Source organism: Schistocerca cancellata, chromosome 3 (assembly GCF_023864275.1).
Source record: "Schistocerca cancellata isolate TAMUIC-IGC-003103 chromosome 3, iqSchCanc2.1, whole genome shotgun sequence".
In the NCBI taxonomy this organism is placed as follows: Eukaryota; Metazoa; Arthropoda; class Insecta; order Orthoptera; family Acrididae; genus Schistocerca; species Schistocerca cancellata.
In genome coordinates this window covers 897,711,617-897,727,594 of record NC_064628.1, presented here as the reverse complement: position 1 = coordinate 897,727,594, position 15,978 = coordinate 897,711,617, and the positions used below count along the sequence as shown (strand labels likewise).

General features: G+C 36.7%; 1 protein-coding gene across 1 annotated transcript; it reads left to right on the top strand.

Annotated features, from left to right (window-relative positions):
* Positions 1 to 6,217: 6,217 nt before the first annotated feature.
* Positions 6,218 to 14,619, top strand: LOC126176634 (uncharacterized). The gene is made up of 16 exons (XM_049923793.1): positions 6,218 to 6,270; positions 6,314 to 6,439; positions 6,795 to 6,920; positions 7,757 to 7,882; positions 8,235 to 8,363; positions 9,196 to 9,324; positions 9,677 to 9,805; positions 10,161 to 10,286; positions 10,642 to 10,767; positions 11,120 to 11,248; positions 11,604 to 11,729; positions 12,085 to 12,210; positions 12,563 to 12,691; positions 13,528 to 13,653; positions 14,006 to 14,134; positions 14,487 to 14,619. Exons 1-16 carry the CDS (start codon positions 6,218 to 6,220, stop codon positions 14,617 to 14,619), a joined length of 1,968 nt encoding a protein of 655 aa, XP_049779750.1.
* The last annotated feature ends 1,359 nt before the right edge of the window (positions 14,620 to 15,978 follow it).

The following is a 15,978-nucleotide window of genomic DNA, read 5'->3' as shown; positions in this document are numbered from 1 at the left end:
GAGATGACCTTTTATATATGAAAATCGTGTAGCTTTTCATTCTTCTGTGATATTTCAGCAGGTGGACCCGACAGATTTGGAGTGAGCAGACACTCACAGAGCCTCATATTTATACTGGAAAGGAGGCATTACCTACGCAATATTTAACAGTGAAGCTTGCAGTTCTTTATGCAAATAATTTGATGTGGTAAGCCATTACTTCTCTTATATATTTTTTAAATAACTTTTTGCATGACTTGTAAGGCGACCTTTAACATAAGTAAAATCTAGTAACATATCCTGTTTCTATGCTGTTTCAGCAAGCTCATCGGGAAGATTTGATGTGAGCCGATACTGACACGGCCTCAATTTTATGCTCGAAAAGAGGCATTAATTACACCATAGTTAACACTGGAGGGTGCGTATATCTAACATCATCGTCCTTTTGGTAAGTAATTTGTTCCGTTATGTATTTTTCACCTTACTTGCTGCATGACATGAGAGATGACCTTTTATATATGTAAAATTGTGTAGCTTTTCATTCTTCTGTGGTATTTCAGCAGGTGGACCTTACAGATTTGGAGTGAGTGGACACTCACAGAGCCTCATATTTATACTGGAAAGGAGGCATCACCTACGCAATATTTAACAGTGAAGCTTGCAGATCTTTATGCAAATAATTTTATGTGGTAAGCCATTACTTCTCTTATATATTTTTTAAATAAATTTTTGCATGACTTGTAAGCCGACCTTTAACATAAGTAAAATCTAGTAACATATCCTGTTTCTATGGTGTTTCAGCAAGCTCATCGGGAAGATTTGATGTGAGCCGATACTCACACGGCCTCAATTTTATGCTCGAAAAGAGGCATTAATTACACTACTGTTAACACTGGAGGGTGCGTATATCTAACTTCATCGTTCTTTTGGTAAGTAATTTCTTCCGTTATGTATTTTTCACCTTACTTGCTGCATGACATGAGAGATGACCTTTTATATATGTAAAATCGTGTAGCTTTTCATTCTTCTGTGGTATTTCAGCAGGTGGACCGGGCAGATTTGGTGTGAGCGGACACTCACAGAGCCTCATATTTATACTGGAAAGGAGGCATCACCTACGCAATAATTGACAGTGATGCTTGCAGATCTTTTTACAAATAGTTTTATGTGGTAAGCAATTACTTCTCTTATATATTTTTTAAATAACTTTTTGCATGACTTGTAAGGCGACCTTTAACATAAGTAAAATCTAGTAACATATCCTGTTTCTATGCTGTTTCAGCAAGCTCATCGGGAAGATTTGATGTGAGCCGATACTCACACGGCCTCAATTTTATGCTCGAAAAGAGTCATTAATTACACTACAGTTAACACTGGAAGGTGCGTATATCTAACATCATCTTTCTTTTGGTAAGTAATTTCTTCCGTTATGTATTTTTCACCTTACTTGCTGCATGACATGAGAGATGACCTTTTATATATGAAAATCGTGTAGCTTTTCATTCTTCTGTGATATTTCAGCAGGTGGACCCGACAGATTTGGAGTGAGCGGACACTCACAGAGCCTCATATTTATACTGGAAAGGAGGCATTACCTACGCAATATTTAACAGTGAAGCTTGCAGTTCTTTATGCAAATGATTTGATGTGGTAAGCCATTACTTCTCTTATATATTTTTTAAATAACTTTTTGCATGACTTGTAAGGCGACCTTTAACATAAGGAAAATCTAGTAACATATCCTGTTTCTATGCTGTTTCAGCAAGCTCATCGGGAAGATTTGATGTGAGCTGATACTGACACGGCCTCAATTTTATGCTCGAAAAGGGGCATTAATTACACCATAGTTAACACTGGAGGGAGCGTATATCTAACATCATCGTCCTTTTGGTAAGTAATTTCTTCCGTTATGTATTTTTCACCTTACTTGCTGCATGACATGAGAGATGACCTTTTATATATGTAAAATTGTGTAGCTTTTCATTCTTCTGTGGTATTTCAGCAGGTGGACCTTACAGATTTGGAGTGAGTGGACACTCACAGAGCCTCATATTTATACTGGAAAGGAGGCATCACCTACGCAATATTTAACAGTGAAGCTTGCAGATCTTTATGCAAATAATTTTATGTGGTAAGCCATTACTTCTCTTATATATTTTTTAAATAAATTTTTGCATGACTTGTAAGCCGACCTTTAACATAAGTAAAATCTAGTAACATATCCTGTTTCTATGGTGTTTCAGCAAGCTCATCGGGAAGATTTGATGTGAGCCGATACTCACACGGCCTCAATTTTATGCTCGAAAAGAGGCATTAATTACACTACAGTTAACACTGGAGGGTGTGTATATCTAACTTCATCGTTCTTTTGGTAAGTAATTTCTTCCGTTATGTATTTTTCACCTTACTTGCTGCATGACATGAGAGATGACCTTTTATATATGTAAAATCGTGTAGCTTTTCATTCTTCTGTGGTATTTCAGCAGGTGGGCCGGACAGATTTGGAGTGAGCGGACACTCACAGAACCTCATATTTATACTGGAAAGGAGGCATTACCTACGCAATATTTAACAGTGAAGCTTGCAGATCTTTATGCAAATAATTTTATGTGGTAAGCCATTACTTCTCTTATATAGTTTTTAAGTAACTTTTTGCATGACTTGTAAGGCGACCTTTCACATAAGTAAAATCTAGTAACATATCCTGTTTCTATGGTGTTTCAGAAAGCTCATCGGGAAGATTTGATGTGAGCCGATACTCACACGGCCTCAATTTTATGCTCGAAAAGAGGCATTAATTACACTACAGTTAACACTGGAGGGTGCGTATATCTAACATCATCGTTCTTTTGGTAAGTAATTTCTTCCGTTATGTATTTTTCACCTTACTTGCTGCATGACATGAGAGATGACCTTTTATATATGTAAAATCTTGTAGCTTTTCATTCTTCTGTGGTATTTCAGCAGGTGGACCGGACAGATTTGGAGTGAGCGGACACTCACAGAGCCTCATATTTATACTGGAAAGGAGGCATTACCTACGCAATATTTAACAGTGAAGCTTGCAGATCTTCATGCAAATAATTTTATGTGGTATGCCATTACTTCTCTTATATATTTTTAAAATAACTTTTTGATTGACTTGTAAGGCGACCTTTAACATAAGTAAAATCTAGTAACATATCCTGTTTCTATGGTGTTTCAGCAAGTTCATCGGGAAGATTTGATGTGAGCCGATACTCACACGGCCTCAATTTTATGCTCGAAAAGAGGCATTAATTACACTACAGTTAACACTGGAAGGTGCGTATATCTAACATCATCTTTCTTTTGGTAAGTAATTTCTTCCGTTATGTATTTTTCACCTTACTTGCTGCATGACATGAGAGACGACCTTTTAAATATGTAAAATCGTGTAGCTTTTCATTCTTCTGTGGTATTTCAGCTTGTGGACTGGGCAGTTTTGTAGTGAGCGGACACTCACAGAGCCTCATATTTGTACTGGAAAGGAGGCATCACCTACGCAATATTTAACAGTGAAGCTTGAAGATCTTTATGAAAATAATTTTATGTGGTAAGCCATTACTTCTCTCATGTATTTTTTAAATAACTTTTTGATTGACTTTTAAGGTGACCTTTAACATAAGTAAAATCTAGTAACATATCCTGTTTCTATGGTGTTTCAGCAAGCTCATCGGGAATATTTGATGTGAGCCGATACTCACACGGCCTCAATTTTATGCTCGAAAAGAGTCATTAATTACACTACAGATAACACTGGAAGGTGCGTCTATTTAACATCATCGTTCTTTTGGTAAGTAATTTCTTCCGTTATGTATTTTTCACCTTACTTGCTGCATGACATGAGAGGTGACCTTTTATATATGTAAAATCGTGTAGCTTTTCATCCTTCTGTGGTATTTCAGCAGGTGGACCGGGCAGATTTGTTGTGAGCGGACACTCACAGAGCCTCATATTTATACTGGAAAGGAGGCATCACCTACGCAATATTTAACAGTGAAGCTTGAAGATTTTTATGCAAATAATTTTATGTGGTAAGCCATTACTTCTCTTACTTATTTTTTAAATAACTTTTTGATAGACTTGTAAGGCGACCTTTAACATAAGTAAAATCTAGTAGCATATCCTGTTTCTATGGTGTTTCAGCAAGCTCATCGGGAAGATGTGATGTGAGCCGATACTCACACGGCCTCAATTTTATGCTCGAAAAGAGGCATTAATTACACTACAGTTAACACTGGAGGGTGCGTATATCTAACATCATCGTTCTTTAGGTAAGTAATTTCTTCCGTTATGTATTTTTCACCTTACTTGCTGCATGACATGAGAGATGACCTTTTATATATGTAAAATCTTGTAGCTTTTCATTCTTCTGTGGTATTTCAGCAGGTGGACCGGACAGATTTGGAGTGAGCGGACACTCACAGAGCCTCATATTTATACTGGAAAGGAGGCATTACCTACGCAATATTTAACAGTGAAGCTTGCAGATCTTCATGCAAATAATTTTATGTGGTATGCCATTACTTCTCTTATATATTTTTAAAATAACTTTTTGATTGACTTGTAAGGCGACCTTTAACATAAGTAAAATCTAGTAACATATCCTGTTTCTATGGTGTTTCAGCAAGTTCATCGGGAAGATTTGATGTGAGCCGATACTCACACGGCCTCAATTTTATGCTCGAAAAGAGGCATTAATTACACTACAGTTAACACTGGAAGGTGCGTATATCTAACATCATCTTTCTTTTGGTAAGTAATTTCTTCCGTTATGTATTTTTCACCTTACTTGCTGCATGACATGAGAGACGACCTTTTAAATATGTAAAATCGTGTAGCTTTTCATTCTTCTGTGGTATTTCAGCTTGTGGACTGGGCAGTTTTGTAGTGAGCGGACACTCACAGAGCCTCATATTTGTACTGGAAAGGAGGCATCACCTACGCAATATTTAACAGTGAAGCTTGAAGATCTTTATGAAAATAATTTTATGTGGTAAGCCATTACTTCTCTCATGTATTTTTTAAATAACTTTTTGATTGACTTTTAAGGTGACCTTTAACATAAGTAAAATCTAGTAACATATCCTGTTTCTATGGTGTTTCAGCAAGCTCATCGGGAATATTTGATGTGAGCCGATACTCACACGGCCTCAATTTTATGCTCGAAAAGAGTCATTAATTACACTACAGATAACACTGGAAGGTGCGTCTATTTAACATCATCGTTCTTTTGGTAAGTAATTTCTTCCGTTATGTATTTTTCACCTTACTTGCTGCATGACATGAGAGGTGACCTTTTATATATGTAAAATCGTGTAGCTTTTCATCCTTCTGTGGTATTTCAGCAGGTGGACCGGGCAGATTTGTTGTGAGCGGACACTCACAGAGCCTCATATTTATACTGGAAAGGAGGCATCACCTACGCAATATTTAACAGTGAAGCTTGAAGATCTTTATGCAAATAATTTTATGTGGTAAGCCATTACTTCTCTTACTTATTTTTTAAATAACTTTTTGATAGACTTGTAAGGCGACCTTTAACATAAGTAAAATCTAGTAGCATATCCTGTTTCTATGGTGTTTCAGCAAGCTCATCGGGAAGATGTGATGTGAGCCGATACTCACACGGCCTCAATTTTATGCTCGAAAAGAGGCATTAATTACATTACAGTTAACACTGGAAGGTGCGTATATCTAACATCATCGTTCTTTTGGTAAGTAATTTCTTCCGTTATGTATTTTTCACCTTACTTGCTGCATGACATGAGAGATGACCTTTTATATATGTAAAATCGTGTAGCTTTTCATTCTTCTGTGGTATTTCAGCAGGTGGACCTGGCAGATTTGGTGTGAGCGGACACTCACAGAGCCTCATATTTATACTGGAAAGGAGGCATCACCTACGCAATAATTGACAGTGATGCTTGCAGATCTTTTTACAAATAGTTTTATGTGGTACGCAATTACTTCTCTTATATATTTTTTAAATAACTTTTTGCGTGACTTGTAAGGCGACCTTTAACATAAGTAAAATCTAGTAACATATCCTGTTTCTATGGTGTTTCAGCAAGCTCATCGGGAAGATTTGATGTGAGCCGATACTCACACGGCCTCAATTTTATGCTCGAAAAGAGGCATTAGTTACACTACCGTTAACACTGGAGGGTGCGTATATCTAACATCATCATTCTTTTGGTAAGTAATTTCTTCCGTTATGTATTTTTCACCTTACTTGCTGCATGACATGAGAGATGACCTTTTATATATGTAAAATCGTGTAGCTTTTCATTCTTCTGTGGTATTTCAGCAGGTGGACCCCACAGATTTGGAGTGAGCGGACACTCACAGAGCCTCATATTTATACTGGAAAGGAGGCATCACTTACGCAATATTTAACAGTGAAGCATGCAGATCTTTATGCAAATAATTTTATGTGGTAAGCCGTTTCTTCTCTTATATATTTTTTGAATAACTTTTTGCATGACTTGTAAGGCGACCTTTAACATAAGTAAAATCTAGTAACATATCCTGTTTCTATGGTGTTTCAGCAAGCTCATCGGGAAGATTTGATGTGAGCCGATACTCACACGGCCTCAATTTTATGCTCGAAAAGAGGCATTAATTACACTACAGTTAACACTGGAGGGTGCGTATATCTAACATCATCGTTCTTTTGGTAAGTAATTTCTTCCGTTATGTATTTTTCACCTTACTTGCTGCATGACATGAGAGGTGACCTTTTATATATGTAAAATCGTGTAGCTTTTCATTCTTCTGTGGTATTTCAGCAGGTGGACCGGACAGATTTGGAGTGAGCGGACACTCACAGAACCTCATATTTATACTGGAAAGGAGGCATTACCTACGCAATATTTAACAGTGAAGCTTGCAGATCTTTGTGCAAATAATTTTATGTGGTAAGCCATTACTTCTCTTATATATTTTTTAAATAACTTTTTGCATGACTTGTAAGGCGACCTTTCACATAAGTAAAATCTAGTAACATATCCTGTTTCTATGGTGTTTCAGGAAGCTCATCGGGAAGATTTGATGTGAGCCGATACTCACACGGCCTCAATTTTATGCTCGAAAAGAGGCATTAATTACACTACAGTTAACACTGGGGGGTGCGTATATCTAACATCATCGTTCTTTTGGTAAGTAATTTCTTCCGTTATGTATTTTTCACCTTACTTGCTGCATGACATGAGAGATGACTTTTTATATATGTAAAGTCGTGTAGCTTTTCATTCTTCTGTGGTATTTCAGCAGGTGGACCTGACTGATTTGGAGTGAGCGGACACTCACAGAGCCTCATATTTATACTGGAAAGGAGGCATTACCTACACAATATTTAACAGTGAAGCTTGCAGATCTTTATGCAAATAATTTTATGTGGTAAGCCATTACTTCTCTTATATATTTTTTAAATAAATTTTTGCATGACTTGTAAAGCGAACTTTAACATAAGTAAAATCTAGTAACAAATCCTGTTTCTATGGTGTTTCAACAAGCTCATCGGGAAGATTTGATGTGAGCCGATACTCACACGGCCTCAATTTTATGCTCGAAAAGAGGCATTAATTACACTACAGTTAACACTGGAGGGTGCGTATATCTAACATCATCGTTCTTTTGGTAAGTAATTTCTTCCGTTATGTATTTTTCACCTTACTTGCTGCATGACATGAGAGATGACCTTTTATATATGTAAAATCGTGTAGCTTTTCATTCTTCTGTGGTATTTCAGCAGGTGGACCGGACAGATTTGGAGTGAGCGGACACTCACAGAGCCTCATATTTATACTGGAAAGGAGGCATCACCTACGCAATATTTAACAGTGAAGCTTGCAGATCTTCATGCAAATAATTTTATGTGGTATTCCATTACTTCTCTTATATATTTTTAAAATAAGGTTTTGATTGACTTGTAAGGCGACCTTTAACATAAGTAAAATCTAGTAACATATCCTGTTTCTATGGTGTTTCAGCAAGTTCATCGGGAAGATTTGATGTGAGCCGATACTCACACGGCCTCAATTTTATGCTCGAAAAGAGGCATTAATTACACTACAGTTAACACTGGAAGGTGCGTATATCTAACATCATCTTTCTTTTGGTAAGTAATTTCTTCCGTTATGTATTTTTCACCTTACTTGCTACATGACATGAGAGACGACCTTTTATATATGTAAAATCGTGTAGCTTTTCATTCTTCTGTGGTATTTCAGCTTGTGGACTGGGCAGTTTTGTAGTGAGCGGACACTCACAGAGCCTCATATTTGTACTGGAAAGGAGGCATCACCTACGCAATATTTAACAGTGAAGCTTGAAGATCTTTATGCAAATAATTTTATGTGGTAAGCCATTACTTCTCTTATGTATTTTTTAAATAACTTTTTGCATGACTTGTAAGGCGACCTTTCACATAAGTAAAATCTAGTAACATATCCTGTTTCTATGGTGTTTCAGAAAGCTCATCGGGAAGATTTGATGTGAGCCGATACTCACACGGCCTCAATTTTATGCTCGAAAAGAGGCATTAATTACACTACAGTTAACACTGGAGGGTGCGTATATCTAACATCATCGTTCTTTTGGTAAGTAATTTCTTCCGTTATGTATTTTTCACCTTACTTGCTGCATGACATGAGAGATGACCTTTTATATATGTAAAATCGTGTAGCTTTTCATTCTTCTGTGGTATTTCAGCAGGTGGACCTGACTGATTTGGAGTGAGCGGACACTCACAGAGCCTCATATTTATACTGGAAAGGAGGCATTACCTACACAATATTTAACAGTGAAGCTTGCAGATCTTTATGCAAATAATTTTATGTGGTAAGCCATTACTTCTCTTATATATTTTTTAAATAAATTTTTGCATGACTTGTAAAGCGACCTTTAACATAAGTAAAATCTAGTAACAAATCCTGTTTCTATGGTGTTTCAACAAGCTCATCGGGAAGATTTGATGAGAGCCGATACTCACACGGCCTCAATTTTATGCTCGAAAAGAGGCATTAATTACACTACAGTTAACACTGGAGGGTGCGTATATCTAACATCATCGTTCTTTTGGTAAGTAATTTTTCCGTTATGTATTTTTCACCTTACTTGCTGCATGACATGAGAGATGACCTTTTATATATGTAAAATCGTGTAGCTTTTCATTCTTCTGTGGTATTTCAGCTTGTGGACTGGGCAGTTTTGTAGTGAGCGGACACTCACAGAGCCTCATATTTGTACTGGAAAGGAGGCATCACCTACGCAATATTTAACAGTGAAGCTTGAAGATCTTTATGAAAATAATTTTATGTGGTAAGCCATTACTTCTCTCATGTATTTTTTAAATAACTTTTTGCATGACTTTTAAGGCGACCTTTAACATAAGTAAAATCTAGTAACATATCCTGTTTCTATGGTGTTTCAGCAAGCTCATCGGGAATATTTGATGTGAGCCGATACTCACACGGCCTCAATTTTATGCTCGAAAAGAGTCATTAATTACACTACAGATAACACTGGAAGGTGCGTCTATTTAACATCATCGTTCTTTTGGTAAGTAATTTCTTCCGTTATGTATTTTTCACCTTACTTGATGCATGACATGAGAGGTGACCTTTTATATATGTAAAATCGTGTAACAAATCATTCTTCTGTGGTATTTCAGCAGGTGGACCGGGCAGATTTGTTGTGAGCGGACACTCACAGAGCCTCATATTTATACTGGAAAGGAGGCATCACCTACGCAATATTTAACAGTGAAGCTTGAAGATCTTTATGCAAATAATTTTATGTGGTAAGCCATTACTTCTCATACTTATTTTTTAAATAACTTTTTGATTGACTTGTAAGGCGACCTTTAACATAAGTAAAATCTAGTAACATATCCTGTTTCTATGGTGTTTCAGCAAGCTCATCGGGAAGATGTGATGTGAGCCGATACTCACACGGCCTCAATTTTATGCTCGAAAAGAGGCATTAATTACACTACAGTTAACACTGGAGGGTGCGTATATCTAACATCATCGTTCTTTTGGTAAGTAATTTCTTCCGTTATGTATTTTTCACCTTACTTGCTGCATGACATGAGAGATGACCTTTTATATATGTAAAATCGTGTAGCTTTTCATTCTTCTGTGGTATTTCAGCAGGTGGACCGGACAGATTTGGAGTGAGCGGACACTCACAGAACCTCATATTTATACTGGAAAGGAGGCATTACCTACGCAATATTTAACAGTGAAGCTTGCAGATCTTTATGCAAATAATTTTATGTGGTAAGCCATTACTTCTCTTATATATTTTTTAAATAACTTTTTGCATGACTTGTAAGGCGACCTTTCACATAAGTAAAATCTAGTAACATATCCTGTTTCTATGGTGTTTCAGAAAGCTCATCGGGAAGATTTGATGTGAGCCGATACTCACACGGCCTCAATTTTATGCTCGAAAAGAAGCATTAATTACACTACAGTTAACACTGGGGGGTGCGTATATCTAACATCATCGTTCTTTTGGTAAATAATTTCTTCCGTTATGTATTTTTCACCTTACTTGCTGCATGACATGAGAGATGACCTTTTATATATGTAAAATCGTGTAGCTTTTCATTCTTCTGGGGTATTTCAGCAGGTGGACCGGACAGATTTGGAGTGAGCGGACACTCACAGAGCCTCATATTTATACTGGAAAGGAGGCATCACCTACGCAATATTTAAAAGTGAAGCTTGCAGATCTTCATGCAAATAATTTTATGTGGTAAGCCATTACTTCTCTCATGTATTTTTTAAATAACTTTTTGCATGACTTTTAAGGCGACCTTTAACATAAGTAAAATCTAGTAACATATCCTGTTTCTATGGTGTTTCAGCAAGCTCATCGGGAATATTTGATGTGAGCCGATACTCACACGGCCTCAATTTTATGCTCGAAAAGAGTCATTAATTACACTACAGATAACACTGGAAGGTGTGTCTATTTAACATCATCGTTCTTTTGGTAAGTAATTTCTTCCGTTATGTATTTTTCACCTTACTTGCTGCATGACATGAGAGGTGACCTTTTATATATGTAAAATCGTGTAACAAATCATTCTTCTGTGGTATTTCAGCAGGTGGACCGGGCAGATTTGTTGTGAGCGGACACTCACAGAGCCTCATATTTATACTGGAAAGGAGGCATCACCTACGCAATATTTAACAGTGAAGCTTGAAGATCTTTATGCAAATAATTTTATGTGGTAAGCCATTACGTCTCTTACTTATTTTTTAAATAACTTTTTGATTGACTTGTAAGGCGACCTTTAACATAAGTGAAATCTAGTAACATATCCTGTTTCTATGGTGTTTCAGCAAGCTCATCGGGAAGATGTGATGTGAGCCGATACTCACACGGCCTCAATTTTATGCTCGAAAAGAGGCATTAATTACACTACAGTTAACACTGGAGGGTGCGTATATCTAACATCATCGTTCTTTTGGTAAGTAATTTCTTCCGTTATGTATTTTTCACCTTACTTGCTGCATGACATGAGAGATGACCTTTTATATATGTAAAATCGTGTAGCTTTTCATTCTTCTGTGGTATTTCAGCAGGTGGACCGGACAGATTTGGAGTGAGCGGACACTCACAGAACCTCATATTTATACTGGAAAGGAGGCATTACCTACGCAATATTTAACAGTGAAGCTTGCAGATCTTTATGCAAATAATTTTATGTGGTAAGCCATTACTTCTCTTATATATTTTTTAAATAACTTTTTGCATGACTTGTAAGGCGACCTTTCACATAAGTATAATCTAGTAACAAATCCTGTTTCTATGGTGTTTCAGCAAGCTCATCGGGAAGATTTGATGTGAGCCGATACTCACACGGCCTCAATTTTATGCTCGAAAAGAGGCATTAATTACACTACAGTTAACACTGGGGGGTGCGTATATCTAACATCATCGTTCTTTTGGTAAATAATTTCTTCCGTTATGTATTTTTCACCTTACTTGCTGCATGACATGAGAGATGACCTTTTATATATGTAAAATCGTGTAGCTTTTCATTCTTCTGTGGTATTTCAGCAGGTGGACCGGACAGATTTGGAGTGAGCGGACACTCACAGAGCCTCATATTTATACTGGAAAGGAGGCATCACCTACGCAATATTTAAAAGTGAAGCTTGCAGATCTTCATGCAAATAATTTTATGTGGTATGCCATTACTTCTCTTATATATTTTTAAAATAAGGCTTTGATTGACTTGTAAGGCGACCTTTAACATAAGTAAAATCTAGTAACATATCCTGTTTCTATGGTGTTTCAGCAAGTTCATCGGGAAGATTTGATGTGAGCCGATACTCACACGGCCTCAATTTTATGCTCGAAAAGAGGCATTAATTACACTACAGTTAACACTGGAAGGTGCGTATATCTAACATCATCTTTCTTTTGGTAAGTAATTTCTTCCGTTATGTATTTTTCACCTTACTTGCTACATGACATGAGAGACGACCTTTTATATATGTAAAATCGTGTTGCTTTTCATTCTTCTGTGGTATTTCAGCTTGTGGACTGGGCAGTTTTGTAGTGAGCGGACACTCACAGAGCCTCATATTTGTACTGGAAAGGAGGCATCACCTACGCAATATTTAACAGTGAAGCTTGAAGATCTTTATGCAAATAATTTTATGTGGTAAGCCATTACTTCTCTCATGTATTTTTTAAATAACTTTTTGCATGACTTTTAAGGTGACCTTTAACATAAGTAAAATCTAGTAACATATCCTGTTTCTATGGTGTTTCAGAAAGCTCATCGGGAAGATTTGATGTGAGCCGATACTCACACGGCCTCAATTTTATGCTCGAAAAGAGGCATTAATTACACTACAGTTAACACTGGAGGGTGCGTATATCTAACATCATCGTTCTTTTGGTAAGTAATTTCTTCCGTTATGTATTTTTCACCTTACTTGCTGCATGACATGAGAGATGACCTTTTATATATGTAAAATCGTGTAGCTTTTCATTCTTCTATGGTATTTCAGCAGGTGGACCTGACTGATTTGGAGTGAGCGGACACTCACAGAGCCTCATATTTATACTGGAAAGGAGGCATTACCTACACAATATTTAACAGTAAAGCTTGCAGATCTTTATGGAAATAATTTTATGTGGTAAGCCATTACTTCTCTTATATATGTTTTAAATAAATTTTTGCATGACTTGTAAAGCGACCTTTAACATAAGTAAAATCTAGTAACAAATCCTGTTTCTATGGTGTTTCAACAAGCTCATCGGGAAGATTTGATGTGAGCCGATACTCACACGGCCTCAATTTTATGCTCGAAAAGAGGCATTAATTACACTACAGTTAACACTGGAGGGTGCGTATATCTAACATCATCGTTCTTTTGGTAAGTAATTTCTTCCGTTATGTATTTTTCACCTTACTTGCTGCATGACATGAGAGATGACCTTTTATATATGTAAAATCGTGTAGCTTTTCATTCTTCTGTGGTATTTCAGCAGGTGGACCGGACAGATTTGGAGTGAGCGGACACTCACAGAGCCTCATATTTATACTGGAAAGGAGGCATCACCTACGCAATATTTAACAGTGAAGCTTGCAGATCTTCTTGCAAATAATTTTATGTGGTATGCCATTACTTCTCTTATATATTTTTAAAATAAGATTTTGATTGACTTGTAAGGCGACCTTTAACATAAGTAAAATCTAGTAACATATCCTGTTTCTATGGTGTTTCAGCAAGTTCATCGGGTAGATATGATGTGAGCCGATACTCACACGGCCTCAATTTTATGCTCGAAAAGAGGCATTAATTACACTACAGTTAACACTGGAAGGTGCGTATATCTAACATCATCTTTCTTTTGGTAAGTAACTTCTTCCGTTATGTATTTTTCACCTTACTTGCTACATGACATGAGAGACGACCTTTTATATATGTAAAATCGTGTAGCTTTTCATTCTTCTGTGGTATTTCAGCTTGTGGACTGGGCAGTTTTGTAGTGAGCGGACACTCACAGAGCCTCATATTTGTACTGGAAAGGAGGCATCACCTACGCAATCTTTAACAGTGAAGGTTGAAGATCTTTATGCAAATAATATTATGTGGTAAGCCATTACTTCTCTTACTTATTTTTTAAATAACTTTTTGATTGACTTGTAAGGCGACCTTTAACATAAGTAAAATCTAGTAACATATCCTGTTTCTATGGTGTTTCAGCAAGCTCATCGGGAAGATGTGATGTGAGCCGATACTCACACGGCCTCAATTTTATGCTCGAAAAGAGGCATTAATTACACTACAGTTAACACTGGAAGGTGCGTATATCTAACATCATCTTTCTTTTGGTAAGAAATTTCTTCCGTTATGAATTTTTCACCTTACTTGCTGCATGACATGAGAGATGACCTTTTATATATGTAAAATCGTGTAGCTTTTCATTCTTCTGTGGTATTTCAGGAGGTGGACTGGGCAGATTTGTTGTGAGCGGACACTCACAGAGCCTCATATTTATACTGGAAAGGAGGCATCACCTACGCAATATTTAACAGTGAAGCTTGAAGATCTTTATGCAAATAATTTTAAGTGGTAAGCCATTACTTCTCGTATTTATTTTTTAAATAACTTTTTCCATGACTTTTAAGGCGACCTTTAACATAAGTAAAATCTAGTAACATATCCTGTTTCTATGGTGTTTCAGCAAGCTCATCGGGAAGATTTGATGTGAGCCGATACTCACACGGCTCCAATTTTATGCTCGAAAAGAGTCATTAATTACACTACAGTTAACACTGGAAGGTGAGTATATCTAACATCATCTTTCTTTTGGTAAGTAATTTCTTCCATTATGTATTTTTCACCTTACTTGCTGCATGACATGAGGGATGACCTTTTATATATGTAAAAGCGTGTAACATTTCATTCTTCTGTGGTATCTCAGCAGGAGGACCGGGCAGATTTGTTGTGAGCAGACACTCACAGAGCCTCATATTTATACTGAATAGGAGGCATTACCTACGCAATATTTAACAGTGAAGCTTGAAGATCTTTATGCAAATAATTTTATGTGGTAAGCCATTAATTCTCTTACTTATTTTTTAAATAACTTTTTGATTGACTCGTAAGGCGACCTTTAACATAAGTAAAATCTAGTAACATATCCTGTTTCTATGGTGTTTCAGCAAGCTCATTGGGAAGATGTGATGTGAGCCGATACTCACATGGCCTCAATTTTATGCTCGAAGAGAGTCATTAATTACACTACAGTTAACACTGGAAGGTGCGTATATCTAATATCATCTTTCTTTTGGTAAGTAATTTCTTCTGTTATGTATTTTTCACCTTACTTGCTGCATGACATGAGAGATGACCTTATATATATGTAAAATCATTTAGCTTTTCATTCTTCTGCGGTATTTCAGCAGGTGGACTGGGCAGATTTGTTGTGAGCGGACACTCACAGAGCCTCATATTTATACTGGAAAGGAGGCATCACCTACGCAATATTTAACAGTGAAGCTTGCAGATCTTAATGCAAATAATTTTATGTGGTATGCCATTACTTCTCTTATATATTTTTTGAATAACTTTTCGCATGACTTGTAAGGCGACCTTTAACATAAGTAAAATCTAGTAACATATCCTGTTTCTATGGTGTTTCAGCAAGCTCATCGGGAAGATTTGATGTGAGCCGATACTCACACGGCCTCAATTTTATGCTCGAAAAGAGTCATTAATTACACTACAGTTAACACTGGAAGGTGCGTATATCTAACATCATCGTTCTTTGGTAAATAATTTCTTCCGTTATATATTTTTCACCTTACTTGCTGCATGACATGAGAGATGACCTTTTATATATGTAAAATCGTGTAGCTTTTCATTCCTCTGTGGTATTTCAGCAGGTGGACCGGGCAGTTTTGTTGTGAGCGGACACTCACAGAGCCACATA

Bases quoted from the DNA above. Each gene is read 5' to 3' on its own strand.
- LOC126176634 (XM_049923793.1), top strand. From the start codon at position 6,218: ATGTATTTTTCACCTTACTTGCTGCATGACATGAGAGATGACCTTTTA. The intron at 10,768-11,119 runs GTAAGCCATTAC...GTGGTATTTCAG, and splicing joins CATGCAAATAATTTTATGTG to CAGGTGGACCGGGCAGATTT. The intron at 12,692-13,527 runs GTAAGCCATTAC...GTATTTCAGCAG, and splicing joins TATGCAAATAATTTTATGTG to GTGGACCGGACAGATTTGGA.